Here is a 16,299-nt window from a genome sequence, read left to right on the forward strand (position 1 = left end):
CAACATTAAAGAATGTGAGGCCTGTGTCAAAAAACAAAAATGTAAAAGGAAGTGTAAAAGTGTAATCTATGAAGTGCAAAAACCCTTTCTAAATCCCGTGTCAAAAAGGCGTTTATTAAAAATGTGCGATCGCATTTAACCTTTGAGATCAAGCTTTTTTAGTCAGCTTTTACATCAAAGAAAATAATAGCTTAGACAGAATATTTCACTTAAGCTCCAGAATTGATCACAGAAATTGAAGATATATTATAGCTTATCTGTAGCTTGAAAACGATTCTAGTATTGGCAAATTTAATGCTTTATTTTGTTGGCTACAAATCCTGTATTGCCAAGAATATTGTAAATGGGAGTTATTGCTTACCGAGCGGAAAGAAAAAAGAGCTCAAATTTGTAGTAATAGAGCTCAGTAAAGTTGAAAGTTGGGCTAGATGGTGTGCCGTTTCTATATCGATCGTTAACAACTAGTCAAACGTTCTACTTTAATGTAATCAAATGGGCGTTGTAGCAACAAAAGATTATACTTCCTTTGTAGGAAGATCTGAAGCCGAGTTTCTGAAATAAAATCGAAAGCAATGCTGAATAAACGAACTTGAGCAAAATGAAATCTGCACAAGACTTTACTAAACGTGGTCGCCAAGAAACGGGAGAGCCCATAGCTCATAAAGCTGCTACGTTACGTTTCATAGAGGTCTGTTCACTGCAGGTAGGAACACTACTCGTGATGACACCTTTGTACTTTTAAACTCTTCTGACAATTACAATATGAGTTATTTAGCTACTTCTACGCAGAACACAGATATTTCCCACGTAATGAGAGAAAGCAAACGCTTCAACGACATCAGTGTTTACAGATATTATGGGCTTCTTGCAGCGAATGGGAAATGAATGAATGCTCTGGGGTATAGTTACTGCAACCAACACATGGAAACAGACTTCTCCGGAGACAGCCCAATGCAAAATTCAAGGTGACGCGGCATTCTGATAACACAGGAGGTTCTATTATCTGCATGTATTTTAAGTAGTGCACATTTTTTTCACAATTACCTAGCACTCAATGTGATGAATGGCTTGCTTTTTGAAACATATGATCTCCAACTACGTACTAATAATAAGTAATTGTTCGCATGACTTGCACTCTTTAGGAAAAACACGCTCTGTAGATTGTGTACGCTGACAGATGCTCTCGAAGTGACCTTTCTAGAAATTCAATGCGATTCCAAAATACTGCTTGCTTTCACAAATCCAGTGATATTTGAAGGAAGCATGAAAAAATGCGCTAGAAAACTCACAATACAAGCTCGCAAGGAACAGATTTGTGACAAACAGACATTTTCCCACGGCTTCTTCAGACGGTCGCCCACCAGCCCGGCAACAAATGTTTTTAAAGCAAAGGTATTTCTTTGATCAAACGAGTGAACAAATCATAGACTCAGCATCCAAGCTTGCTCAATGTTGGAAAAAATGAGGGTATAAAAGACGCAGGACCATCGCTGAACTAGCAACTTAGGCTTTGTGACATACTTGGGATCTATATGCGCTATACATTTATGCGGTGGTTTTCTTTTTTTTCAACTATAAACCTGTATCAACAAGCCAAACTTAATTTTCTATTATTGTAAGCTTGCCACTCGTCAGATGTAAAGGAACCATGCGGTTGTGACATAGAAATTTATTTCTTTTTTTTTCCAAGCTGGCTCTGTCAGACATCCATCGTTTTGGACAATACGATGGAACGTTACCTCTCTGTTTATCTATGTCTTTAATTTCAGGCTGCGTCTTTCATAGCTCTATCCTAGAATAGTGAACAAGAGAAATAACTACAGAAATAACCACAGAAGCCCGAGCTGTGATATTTGTTGCCTTTCCTTCTGTTCGACTTGCACTATATTACTAGTCCCTGTGATTGGCTACAAAGTCGAGAGGTCACATTACGATGGTACACATGCCTTATTTACCTGCTATATTATGAAGGCGAAGAAATGCATGAATGAAAGATTACGAACATTCTGCAAGCAAACCTTGTAGTTTGTAAATTCAGCCCAGATCTATATGAATGTATTCGTTTAACCCTCGTGTTTTTTGCAGTGGTTAGCACCTTATAATCATTAAAAATTGCGAGGCTGGATCCTTCTCCAGATATACTAATAATCATGTGGTCGTTCATCGGTGGTCTATAAGATGCTGCGCTTCGAACACATATATATCAATACATATTGTGTTATAGATGACAATATTATAACAAAAAGTCATCAAAGAAAATTCTATTATTTGCTGCTTAAGTTTCGAGTTCCTTGTTAAAGTTCTTATGTTAGGATCGATCATTTAAGTGCAAAAATTACAGAAACGAGAACTGCTTAAGGCTGCACCTCATAGTTATTCGTGTTAGACTCGAACAGGAAACCACGGAGGCTTCATATTTAAATCCTCTCATGCATCCTGTCTTTTCCTAGGTTCCTGCCACACATATGATCTCAGTTTTTGAGACGAGTTCACAAAAACGGGGCCTAATAAGGAGTGCAACGAGTTTTGAATGGCTCCAGGCTAAGGAGTTCTTTTTACACCAGACTGTCAGGGAACATTTCAGGCAAAATCATTTTGAAATTTGTACACTCTGCAATAACACTGCTGGCCCGCAGATGTCCAAGCAATTTACCGAAGTGTGTTGTGTTTTTTCTTAGTAAAGGCACATAACATGTATGTTCTTCAAATAAAAACCTTGTTCACATTTGATGTCATAAAAATTTTATAAGCCAATAGCGGTTCGTCTAGACAAGTGTAACCGAAAGCTTGCCCCGTAATATTATGCTTTAGCGGCAAAAAATAGTGAACTGGTTGCAATATCACGGTGACTCATTACAACTACAGTTGGGTAGAAATTTATAGCAGGAGCGTTACCTAAAAGTGCTTAGTGCAGAGAACCAAATAAACACAAGCATAGTCAACAGGTGTGATCTGAAAGCGTGTTTGAGAGGGTGAAATATTTAGGGGAATCCCCCACGGTGGAGGAGATTTCTAATAAGGGAGTATTTAAATGAAAGCTATAAAGCCTTTTCAGAAACTTCATAGTTAAAGAAAAATTTGCCCTGGTCCGGTGATTGAATCCGTTACTACCGCCTTTCTGGGGCAGTCGCTCTATCAGCTGAGCTAACCAGGATGGTCAGCGAAATAGATGGCAGGGCCGTTAGTAAGGGGTAATGAAAAACAAGAAAATTAGAGGCTTGATATACCCCGCAAATGAAGTAATCAAGCACTAGCAGCTTACTTGCACATTCATTAACCAGATAATGAAGTCTCAAGAGCGTCGGCGAAACAGCAAGTTGTGTAAATCTTTGATTTCAGCCTTGCTTTCGCACTGTGCATAGTGTCTGCAGCTTATCTGTGAAAACGATAACCGTGCCCACCTATTCAAGAGATTTTGAATTTGCTGCCCACACTGATAGCGAACTGGGCCGGAAATGTCAACTAACCGCAGCCGTGGCCTAGTGGTTAGAGCGCCCGTCTCGGCTGCGGGAGGTGGTCAGTTCGAAACCCACCGCCGGACACCCACCGGTAAAAATGGGTACAAGCGTCCCCCGGCCTGGTGCTCGGCTTTTACAGGGGTGTGCGTTTGGGAGAAGCTCCGTAAACCCCGCTGCGCGCCCCTCCTCCGCAGTGGGCCCAAACCCAGTTTCGAACCTCGCAGCCTGCAAAGGTGGTTCTGTTTGTCTTGCAAAGGTACTTCCTTTGACCCTCACCTGAAGTGCTCCCTTAGAGCCTCAGCTGCAGCAGTCCTAAAAAAACAAAACGAAAAAAAAAAGGGCCACATAATGGGCTGTTGCCGCGCAAGGCGGACTTATTGTTGTCCGATGGCGGAACGAATCACTGCCACATCGGCGCAACTATTTGGGCCGTGACCCCTTTTCCCAAGCATTTCACCCCAGAAGAGCCGAGCACCAGGCCGGGGGACAGCTTGTACCCATTTTATAACCGGTGGGTACCCGGCGGCACCAGGGATCGAACCCGGTACCTCCCGAATGCGAGGCGGATGCTCTACCACAAGGCCACCGCTTCGGTGGCCTTGTGGTAGACATTTAAGGCTATGACATAAAATCCTGTCAAAGAAGGTTCTCCTTTTGTGGATGTTTATTTTCTATCTATTCTTTGTGACCATGCAATAGTCGTACTTAACTGCTCATTGAAACTTGGCTGTAGTTGCGCTCAGAAGCATTTCAGAACATCGCAATTCCATATGATGTTTTCTAGCTTATGGCAGTTGACATCTTGACGTTCCATGGAAATGTGCTGAGTATTAGCGAAACACTCTTGTAATCGCTGGTAAGAATTAGTTTCACAACTGAAAATCTCGATGCGCGTTCATTCATTGAAAACTTCAAACCAGCAAAATATATGGATTCGCGAGCAGCAAATAAAAATAGGAATAAAAAGTTTTCGGCGCCTATATGTAGCTCCTTGAGGAAAAGAGGCACAATGAAGCGAGCTTCCTTTGACCAGTCGTGCACAACGCGGGCAGCCATGACGAATATTGTTCTTCCGTACAAAGTCTAATGTCTCCAACTAAGTCGCAGATCCGAGGTTAATATCAACATTTTACCTAATAAACGCCTTCCGTTTCCACCCTGCCATTTCTCAGAGAATGAAAGTAGAAAGGTTGGAGATAAGTCGTAATTTCAAAGAGGTTGCTCACAGTTGAACCACATTTTTTATTAGCGCTGGCTGCTTAGAACAGGCTATCACCATTTATGTGTATAATAGCTGTGTACAGGAATGAGTAAACGGTATGAAAATAACACGCACGGAATTATGTGCATAGTGGTTTAAAGGGTTATGCATTAGGTTACCGTAGCTGCTGAATAGCTTCGAACTGTTTAAAGCCGCTTGACATTTTCATGTGAGAAACAACTTGACCCGAATGCAACATCACGGTAATACGAGTACTACAACTTAGTGGCCTTGAAATACCATCACATTAAGTTTTTTAGTGTACAGTCCAGTATGCATCTTTGACGTGTGAGTGCTAAGTGCTGATATGTGCACAGTAGACATGACAAGGTATACAAATTCTTGTTGCATATAGTGTGAAACATAGCTCTTATTTCCTCAAAATAACAGGCTCCTACCACGCCGACGCCTCACTCAAAACGCAGCCAGGCGCAGCTCTCCCTGCGTGGCTCGAGTGGTGGCGCCGCGGTGGTGGCGATGGGAAGTAGGCGCTTCCCAACGGTTTCGGGTGACGCAGCGGGCCTGAACTAGTCCACTTCCATCGAGCGGCTTCGATATTACTGCCTGTACTAGGGCAGCAGAATACGTCGACAGATATTCTATGCGGACTGAGCCTCAAGCGGGTTAGTGTATCTTCAAGGCAAAGAGAGGCCTTTGCCTTGAAGATACACTAACCTGGATTGGCCTCGAACTCGCTCCACATAAAATAAATCTAATTAGTATCGATGGAAAACAAAACCAATTCCCATGTGTAGATTCATCTTTACACCGGAGGCAACACCATCACCTCCTCAAATGGGCAAATCCGCATCTTTGGCCTGCCCATTACGAGCCGCACCAGCTCCCAAAAATGGGTCCATCAGGTACAGCGCCTTTGGCCAGCCCTACTCCCCATTATTCGGCGCATGTCCAACCGGTACGGCGGTGCGCGGCAACATGAGTGGTGCCTTGCGCTGGCCCGAGCAGAAGCAGTTGGAAGAATTCTCTATGACACACCCATCCTTCAACCGTCGAAAACTGACTTCGGTAAGGTCGGACGCCTTCACCGTGCAAAACTACGCACTATTACTGGCTTACCTAAGCACACTCCTATAGCTGAACTTGAGCGTCTGGCCGCTCTTCCACCGCTCTTTACCGTCGCTTCCGAGTCGTAGACGCGTCACAAAATGCGGCTAGAAAACTGTATCCAAGGGAGCTGTCTGATGGCCTGGGAATAACAGCGCAACGACCACACACCAGCCATATATGCACCTCATCCCCATTTGGAGGTGCCAGTGGTAACACGCCTCATTCACCGACCTATACACCGCAAATGTGTCATTCCCCGGGAGATTCTCGTTGCCCATTACCAACGAGGGCGAATCCTTGACAGGATTCACGTAAATACTGAGTATGCAATCACTAATGAATTTGCCTGAATGGCTTGGTTATGCGACGGCAACCCTTCGCTCTCAGGCGCTTATGCCTGCCACTTACCTCAATGTACTCCTCTTCATGCTGAACTCTTCGCGATTTGGGGAGCCTTGTCAGGAGTGCCTTGCACCGGTAGTGATTCAATACGTATTCTTACTGACTGAATACGCATTCTTACTGATTCATATGAAGCCTACAAAGCTATCGCTGCTCTAAGTTCGCAAGATGCAACTGCTACGGTCATAAAGCACCTCCTTAAACCCCACCAACTTGCGACTAAACTGTCGTCATTCATTGGACCCCAGAACACATGTACGAATCAGAGGGAACGCTGCGAACACGCTTCGGCTGCCTTGGCAGGTGGAACGTCCACATTTACTTCACCCCGTTGCTTCATCCTTACTCGACCTTCGGCGGTCAACACACCCCTTTTCTTGCCCTCATGGTCTATACACGGAGCAGTCTTCGTTGACTCAGTAAGCACTCCAGGCTGGTGGCCACACGAGGCCCAATGTTTACGTGTAAGACACATCTCACCCGATGCCAAGAAGTATTCTTGAATAACCTCATCGCTAATATTGCTTATACACCACATGTTATGGCCCGCTGGCGTCAGTATACAGAAGAAAAGATTACGTGCCCACACTTCACGACTCTAACGCACGGCGGCATAACTCATCTTCCCTGGGATTGCCTTGCTTTTTCAACTGGACGCTTCGAAATCGAACCCTACAACCTGTACTACCATTTCCTTTTGCCCAACTCACTCTAGCATACAAATAATATTTGCCAAGTATGGCTCCCTTAAGTGGCCTGGTCGGAACGATGTGATTTCAATGACGACCTGCGGAAAAACGGAATATTCTTCCTTCTCCCCGTTACCTCCATCCATGGCCATGAACCTTCCTAGTCAATAAAGGACATTAACCTCAATATATACAGAATTATAAGGTGAATGTATCTACACTATAAAATGTTGCATCACTATCGTAGTTGAGGAAACCAACTTTGTTTCTGCAGCACACTTGAACAAATTGTAAGGGTATATGAATGATCGATATATATGTTACTTGTTATTCTAGTATGCCACAGATGTTTCCAATGTTAGTCCATAACTGGTACGACATGAAGGCTGGTATCATGATGGTATTGACTGGAATAGTTGAATTTTATATTTCGTGTTATATTTGGAATGAGTACGAATGTAGTTATATGTATTAGGGTATTCATATAAAAGCAGTTTGCGGCTACGAAATTAGGTGTGCGAATTACGTTTACACCTGGCGAGTCATTGCGTGTGGTATATGTGATTATAGTCGCTTTTTTGCAGGGATTCAGTTTTATTCTAAATAATTTGTGTTGTACTGCCTCATTCAATGTAATCGTATTCTAGGTTGATTGAAAACTTAGTTTTATATCAGCAATTTTATATTTTACAATAACATTTATTCAAATTTGTACAATAAGTCACATCTTTGGACAACATACCCTCACTAAACCTATATAAATGTTCCATGAAAGCAGTTTGTTCAGTATTACCCCTCTATTCTGCATCACTCGAGAAAATTTGCGTGCTTTGCCGAGAGTATGGCATTAGTTACATGGACTGTATTTTTACTCCAGCTAAACCACCATTTGTTTCTTCAGTACTCAAAACGAATGAGTTACTTGGGCGTCATTTCCGACTTGTGGAGCGACAGAGTTAAACATCGCGTTTTGCAGAAAATTCGACGTCTACATTGTCAGCATTGTTGTCATCATCTGCTTTGTGAGAAGAATTTAACTGGAAGTAATTTGGCAGGTGGTAGCTGGCATAGATTACATGAGCTGGTTGTCGAGTTGTGTGACGTCCCAAGACCAAATGATATGGCTCAATATACTCACCATGATAAACTCATGCTATCTTTTACTGGGAAGGTGAGGTGAGAATCCACCCCTCCGGTATTCGATTCCACATTAGACACGCGCCACCTCTTGCCCATCTAGGGCCTAAGCAGGTCTCGTTTAAAACAAATATTTATACCTTAACGAGGCGACATTTAATGTGTGCTATTTCGAGACGGCATATCCATGAGTGTGGGATATGAGGGCCGCGAATGCCAAAATTAGCAATTAGTGCATAACAAAGGATTGTACGCAAAAAAAAAAAAAAAAAAAAACATAGAAGGAGGTTGCAAAAGCGCCATCGATGAATTCACGTCATAATCTTAAAGGGTTGGCTTAAATTCGGAAATTTTTCAATTTCTTTCCATGTAAAAGGCTTCTCTTTCAGCTGCTTTTAAAAAGGGATCAAATTTGTCCATACAAAATAAGAGTATTTATCTCGGCCAGTGCTCACTTTGCTATTAAAAGAAATATTAATTATAGTTAAGTTTGTTCAAATACTGCCAGTATACTCTTTCATCAGTGAGCGGTGCAAAAGGGCGGAATAAATAGTGTAAACCTTAAAATTGCCAAAAATTAAGTTACTTCTTCATGTGAAACTTCAGCGCAGATCGTGAGCGGCTGAAACGTTTCGATAAATTAAGGCAAATAATTTGAACAAGAGATTTGTGTGCAAGTACAGACACTGTTTTAGTTTTCACACATAATTCATACCAACTAGTTCCTTTTCGGCGAGTGACAGATACTGGGTCTTTCCTTCCCTATAAACTATTTAACGGGGTCTAAATAGCTTTCGACGAAGGTGACACGAACAGGCATCCTTGTACTGGACGATGCCAGTGCACGTTAAAGATCCCCAGGGAGTCGATATTAGTACGGACCTCTCTAATACGACAGCCCTTTCACTCTTTCTGCTTTCACTCCCATGTTCCTTCGTTCTTTTACGGCATGGGTAAGGGGTTCATAGAACAGGTATGAAAGACTTGGCACCTTTTCTTTTCTGTGATCCAATTATTACGGTTATCGGCTATACATAATTATCAAATGAAGCCACATCAACCTGTTGCCATTTGCACACCTTTCCTTTACACTCTAATCTACCGTACCATTCCTTTTGCGATGTATATGAAGTAGTTCCTTCTTTACAGCGTCGAAAAAGTCATGTCCACGTGAAACCAGCTTCGGCTGTGGAGCTGGTTACGAGGGACAATGGCGACGCCGAGCAATTCGGAAACGGGCGCCAAAGAGCTGCCCTCTAAACTTCCGAGAGCACTTTGGAATATACGCTGCAGAAATGAGAAAGCCTTAGCTTTTGCTGGTGCACACGGCGTATCATGTTGGATCTCATTATCAATATCAACTAAATGCACCGTCATTTCCATTGCTGAGGCAAACATTATTATTATTATCTCTTATTGCAGCGTCATTGCTATTGATAATATCAACCTCATGCTAAACAAAGAGAGTTATGATGTCCGTTTCACGATCCCGAGCGATCCCGAGTTACACACTCAGACCCTGCCTGTTAAAATGTTATTAAAGAAATAGTGCATCTTTGTTTCTACAGTAAATTGCCGCCTTTGTGGTTCCACGGAAACCATTGAGCACTGTTTCATCGATTGTAAAGATGCAATAGTGTTCTGGGATATTTTGCAATGAACATTGAAAAAAAGAAAGCCTTGATTTGACACTGCATTCTCTAAGATATCTCACTGCATTGCCATTTGTTGATAAGCCTTTAGACTCTAGAAGTGTGTGATGAGAGGCTTTAGACACGTTCTCTACAATTGGATTACACAGCCTCTGGAAAACGCGCATGATGGGAATAAATTGTGAATCTGTTGTTTGTACAAAAGACCACTTAAGTAGGCTGATTGCCCATTTAAGGGAATTATATGCACAAGCTGACTTTGAGCAGGAGTGGCATTCACTCTGTGTGACGTGCTCTTTAGAGTTTTGTTGATTTTGTGTATCCTATTGTGCATCATGTTGATGTGATGCTCTTTTTGAATCATTTGTACCTAATCCATGTACATAGGACATTGTTTCAATGCAGTAAATACCATAATAAAAGAATCGCGGACGGGGCGCATTTGAACAAATACCCGGCTAGAGATTCATACGATGGAGGTTAGATCCCCAGTGGAGACAGCATTTATTTATGGAGATGGATACGAGGGCCATCGCCGATGGCGACGCCGCAAAACGCAGGACCAGGCGTCAAAGAGCTGGGCTCTAAAACTGGCACGTAAGCGTCAGTACTGGTGTGGACCCTCGGCGGGTGACACTTTCTCCAATCAAAGAAACAGTGTTTTTCCGGGAATCGAACTTCTGCCTTTGGCGCACTCTACTTGGTCTTTTCATGTCTCCATCAGCTATGGATAGTGTGGGTTTTCTTTACTAATTGAAAATTTTGCTTGTTCATAAGATATAAGAGCCATGATACCTGTATATAGGCACATATATCAGGTACATTATATTGACCTTTCTTTTCAGTGTAATGGCCTCTTAATGTGTCATTGCTTGCATTTATATTTGTGCCAATAAAGGGCGTTTCCGGGAATTGACATAGAGCACACGGCATTTTAATAAGCACGTGAAAGGTTTTCAAAAGGTAGATTTTCATTTTACTCACTGCCTCCCGGCGCGTCAAATCTGCTTTAAAAACGTTATTGACTTTACTCACATTTTCCTCTACCGACAGCAACCATTCTATTTGATTTGCTGAATAATTTGAACTGTATGGTTTGTCGCAGCACGGTTTTTTAAAAACTCTTTTTAGGGTCTCTACCTTGTAAAGTTCCAAATCATGCCTCTCTTTTTCTCATTTTGCTCTAGAGATTGTGTGCCGATGTGACGACTTTGAATGTGTGCAAACGTCTGATAAAGCTTATGCGCCTATTTTGCTCTGTTCGCTGCTTAAAACAATTTTTTTTCTGTGTATTGTAGGCACCTGAATCGTGTATTTGTAGTGCCTAAAATTTCGGCCACTATTTATGATTGCATTTTCTAGACAGTCCAAATAAATTGGAATGATCTTGGTGCTACTCTGTGTGCCCTGAATAAGGCAGCATTATGACATAGTGTGGGACCAATATCCGTCAATGCAAAAACATCAATATATGTCAAGCAGATGAGAAATATAGATATTCAGCCACTTGAATAAATTAATTTCAGCCCTGTGTGAAAAGTACTGAATAAAACTGCCATAGAAAACTAAGTGCGCAATTTAGTCGCTGACTGTGCTTTTTGCACGGACTGCAACTCTCAAGAACATTTACTTCCACGTTTCACCTTGAGGCGCAAGACGCTGTAGTGGCTGGGTCTAGAATATCCAACCATCGAGGTTCCTAAATGTGCACTAACCACTTAACTACGAGGGGAATTCCAGAACTGCGTAGCCAGCGCTTCGTTACTAGGTATCGCAGTGGATGAAGTGGGTGCCCTCCCAGTGCGTGAAAACTTCAGCGTAGGGGTCAACCTGACGTGTAAATATGCTTAACAACCTAATTTCAGATAACTAGGTTGAAGCAAAATAAACCTCCCTAATGTTTCTGAAATAACGAGGAAAGTCTACAAGCCGGTACCAGGAAAGAATCTGAGGATATTTGGATTTTTATGGAACAGTTATCCAATGTTTCAAAACAATATGCTCAGAACTATTTTGGGGCATCTTTTAAAAATTTGTTAATATGGTACCTGTTTCTAATAATGTCGGGTCAGGAGATTTCGAGACTACAAAGGCTACGTTTAAAAACTAAAACACTCTGTGTAGAAGTACTGATCACAAAAAGGTGACTAATGTTTGCTTAAAAAATAATTGATTATTTTGGATGTACCTACAAGCACTGTTAAGAAAGTAACACTTTCAAAGAGCTAAACATACAATGTAGCCAAGTTTGCATCGATTTACTATTGTCGTAAGTGTTTGTATAAAATCATCTAGTAAAATGCTTGGGGACATGCACTGCATGCTCGCCTTTTCAAAATATGGGTAAAGGCAGCAGTAGTTTCCTGTTGAGCTTTGCTTATGTTAAGCAGAGTTCAGGCATTCAGGAAGTCTGTGCCTTACCAGCATGAGTTGGCAGCATTTTCTGCGGAATAGAGGCTTTCCCTATTCGCAACGTGGCGTTCGCTTTTTAGAATAAATAGCTTAGTTTGGAGGTTGCTACTTGCTATATGATGTTACCCTTACCGAATGTTTTCTGGGTAACTGACGTGAGCATGAACTATTAGCATGGAGCAGAGGCGTTTTCATAGATATCTCGTGCGTGTTTCATGGTAAAATATTGCCCTCTTTGTAAACATGGCAATGGATACGGTAGTTATTCTCTTTTGGTTCATGAAAGGTTAAAAAACGTGTCTCAGTGCCACATTCATACCACTCAGAAGTATTAAACGAACCTATTCTCTTTAAGATGGATGTGATTAGTGCTACTAAGTTAGAAACACGTCAGCCTTAGCTGGTAAATGTATCTATGGCAAGAATATCCAATCTGTCAATAACAACAAGCATTGTGAGGACACTAGTTCCTTTCACAATTATGAGATATCTAAGAACTAAAAAACGAGTAGCAGGAACGCAGAAATGAACAATGCGCTTATTTGTTGTTCCCTCTTTTGCTTTCTGTAATTGCCTGCGACTCTCATACCTCAGCTTCGGCTGAAGATGAGAGAAGTTTCAGCCGCAAAAGGTCATGATCTTCGCAAAGGCTTTTGAAGCTCTAGTAACGACTCCATTTTCTTACAAATTGTTTGTTCGCGTTCGCTCAATTTACGTATGAATCTTCGTGATTGAAAGGCTACGGTTAAACACTTTTACACATCATACATAACATAAATGCCTCATTTTGATAATGATGACGTTTGAATCAAGCTGGCTACACTCCCAATTCTAAAGATATGTCTTCTTGTCAGTATCTTATCTGCAGAACAAGGAAAAATTATTATATATAATTGTCTGCATGCCATTGGGACCAGTACGCTTTAAAAACCAAATTGTAACGCGCTCGCTGAATTTTGAACAAACACAGAGCGAATTTATTATGATATGGGGAGTGGCTCTTTTGCAACAGCCTTTCAATTTTTTTCACAAGTGAGAAACAGCAGCTCTAAAAGTAAGGGCGCTGGCCTACATAGCGGGTATTAATATAGGTTTAGTGACGGTTTTATGTTGATGACCGAGCTCGGTCTACTAGCACAGTTTCTTATTTAGAGGCAGGGGCATCATGCAGGCGCGTAATCGTTATTATACACGCGTCTGAATAAAAAATATACGCAAATATTCGTAACGTTCCATGAAGACATAGCTCTCCTCGTTCCACGCTCGGTCGCGAGCCATGGTACGGCGTCGAAAAAGGAAGAAGCAGCTCCACCGTCGATAAGAAAGCGTGTCAGCTCGAGCCTCAATACTGTCAGAGATGCTTCACCTCGTTTTAACTCCGAAAGATTTGGGGGCTCGGAATCGATCACGCAACCTCAACTTTCCTCACGTTGGGGAAGGCCAAGCACCACAACCTAGCAGTACTACGCTAGCGACCTTGCTGCAGCCGGTCAGCACACAATTATCTCCAGCCCCTACACTGCGATGACGTGGCCAGAGCCTTCACTGACTCCACTACTACCCCCTTCTGCGCAACAAGTGGTGGTACATGTTTTGGGCAGTCGCTTATGGTCGCTTATGGTAACAAACTGGATTCTAAGGGAAGGAAAGCGTAGCAGGGGGCGGCAGAAAGTTAGGTGGGCGGATGAGGTCAAGAAGTTCGCAGGGTTAAGAATGCAGCTAGCACAGAACCGGGTTAAATGGAGAAATATGGGAGAGGCCTTCGCCCTGCAGTGGGTAAAGTCGGGCTGATGATGATGGTGATGAGTGTAGGAGTGTTGCCATAGAACTGAACAAAATATAGTTCTTGAGACTCAGCAGTGACGTGCGCACTTTTGTGATACTGTACGAAGTTTGTCAGGGCAAAAGGCATCGCCGTCGCCATAACCCAGTTTTAAGAAAATTGTGTTGCCCCGCCGGGGTGGTGCAGTGGTAAGACGCCCGACCACTGTGCCGGAGTTCCCGTGTTCGAACCCGACCGCGGCGGCTGCGTTTCGATGGAGGCGAAACAAAGTGGCGTCCGTGTGCTGTGCGATGTCAGCGCACGTTAAAGATCCCCAGGTGGTCGAAATTACTCCGTAGCCCTCCACTACGGCTCCTCTTTCTCTCTTTCCACTTTCATTCCCACCTTCCTCCCTTCCCTTACGGCGCAGTTCGGGTGTCCACAGAGCAAGTGTGACAGTTACTGCGCCTTTCCCTTCCTGTGAACCAAATTAACTTAACAAAATACGCATTAAGTTCATATCAAAAGCGTGGCGGAATAGCTCTTTGTGCAGCTATTAATATTTTGTCTCACCATTTACCTTCCCACTTAGCATCCGTGTGTTAGCCAGTGTGGAGACAAGTTTTCAATACAGATTAAAGGTTTACAAAGCTTTGTTTCAGTACCTAATACTACAACACAAAGCAAAACGATTGCTAAACCATGAAAAATAGCACTGTTGCATTTCCTAATTGGTTGAAGCAAACTAAAAATCATTCCTGTATTAAACTGATACCGAAAAGGCACCGTTTCCGTGACCTGATGTTGCGAAAAAAGTCGTCAAGCTTATTGAAAAACACAGAGCCCTCGTACGTGAACTGTTAGGCGGGACCTAACATCCCTGAAAGTATTTATGAATGCTCGGGTGCATATTATAAAAACCCTGCTAATATGACGATTTATAATTTTTTTATTATATATCTTTGTGGCTAACATATTAATCTGATACGTTCAGCGTTAATCTCGAAATTGCGTAGCTATCTCCTTGTGCCGCAATAGAAATACCGCATGTCTTCAAGACCAAAGCAAAACGAATCGAGAATAAATAATTTTCTATCCTAATCGACTGTAATGATATGGCTAGCTCGGCCTCAGCAAAGTCGCTGTCAATCATGTTTTGCAGACGGTTGTGAGGATACCTCTTCAGAGCGGAAAGCACCACATAGGCACCACATGAACCAGCAGGCCCCTCATGCGCCCACATAAACGGTATCTACCAGGTTGTCGAAGGTGAATTTTTTTTAAATGGGTTCAGGCTCACGCCTATCTGGTTCGGGTTCGGTTTCGGCTCCGGAGACACATTCCGTTCCGGTTCGAACCGGTTCGAGTCAGCTCGAACAGGTTCAAAGGGGTTCGACTCTGTTCAGAAGAAAATTTCAGTGTAAATTTATTTTCGACTTTTTGAAATGCTGAGTTTTCTTTTCTGCTCCAGTATATAAAAAAACTGAAAATCCATATAATAGTATGTCTCTTATGTTTGTCGTCAGATATGACGGGCTCCACTTGGTTGTACAGACCTCGGCAAAAGACATGTGTGGCCGACGATTAGAGTAGAATGGGGGAAAATTATTATTTTCATTGGCACATAAAAAACTAAAGCGTTCACGAGCCAAATGAAAGTTAAAATAAAATAATGTTTCCTGGTGTGTTCTGCAGGTACTGAAAATGTTACATGAATAATGGTTTAGAGCGAAACCTGTACTACTATATATTTACAACATTGCTTCGTTCGGCTCCCACCAAACGACCCTGAAACCAGATCAAGGTTGAACCAAGCACACACCGCAAGAATGACGATGCGTGTTTCATATATATGCTATATGTCACATAGCACGTGGATGCCTTTGCATTTGGCGTTTTTATGGAGGGTAAACGCAAATGCATCCGTGTGTTGTGTCCTGAAAAGCTCTGACAGTGCGTTCCTGTCCATGATGTTCTTAATTGTGTTTTTTTTGCCGTATTAAAATGGACAAAAGTCTCCTCCACCACGTACTGCGTTGCAGTTATTACTGTATTTGCCGTAGAACCGGATTAATTGTCTCACTGTTGTGACTTCGATGCGACGTGACCATCACCTTGTTGCGAGTCACATGATTGCCTGCGCAGGCACGCTATATACGTTATCCTTGAACTACATTCAGACGAGACCGGTATGTGTAGTCTTATAATTTATTGGAAGCATGACATGTTGTCATGATTACTCGCAATGCATTTTATTGTATGCTCACCAGTCGCTCATAGCCCGAGTTGTTTTGGGACGTTAAACCGCACTAACCAAATCAACATTTTTATATGTCAGCATAGAAAGACCGAATGAAGAGGGCATTGTGACAAGTTCGATGACAAGAGAGAATATACTTTAGTCCAGAAAATGTTCTCTCGATGCTGACTAGTGTAGATGGTACAGCAAGCGATTGAG

At 42.4% G+C, this 16,299-nt stretch overlaps 1 protein-coding gene across 1 annotated transcript in view; it reads left to right on the forward strand.

Moving 5' to 3' along the window:
* Positions 1–5,655: 5,655 nt before the first annotated feature.
* The window catches only part of LOC146176705 (uncharacterized), a 143,853-nt gene continuing 133,209 nt past the window's right edge, over positions 5,656–16,299 (forward strand). The window contains exon 1 of the mRNA XM_084581365.1: positions 5,656–5,745. Within this exon, the coding sequence (XP_084437491.1) occupies positions 5,656–5,745 (90 nt within the window). The remainder of the gene's footprint in view (positions 5,746–16,299) is intronic.

The sequence above is a fragment of the Amblyomma maculatum genome, chromosome 10 (genome assembly GCF_055883805.1).
Source record: "Amblyomma maculatum isolate TAMU_Amacu chromosome 10, ASM5588380v1, whole genome shotgun sequence".
NCBI lineage: Eukaryota > Metazoa > Arthropoda > Arachnida > Ixodida > Ixodidae > Amblyomma > Amblyomma maculatum.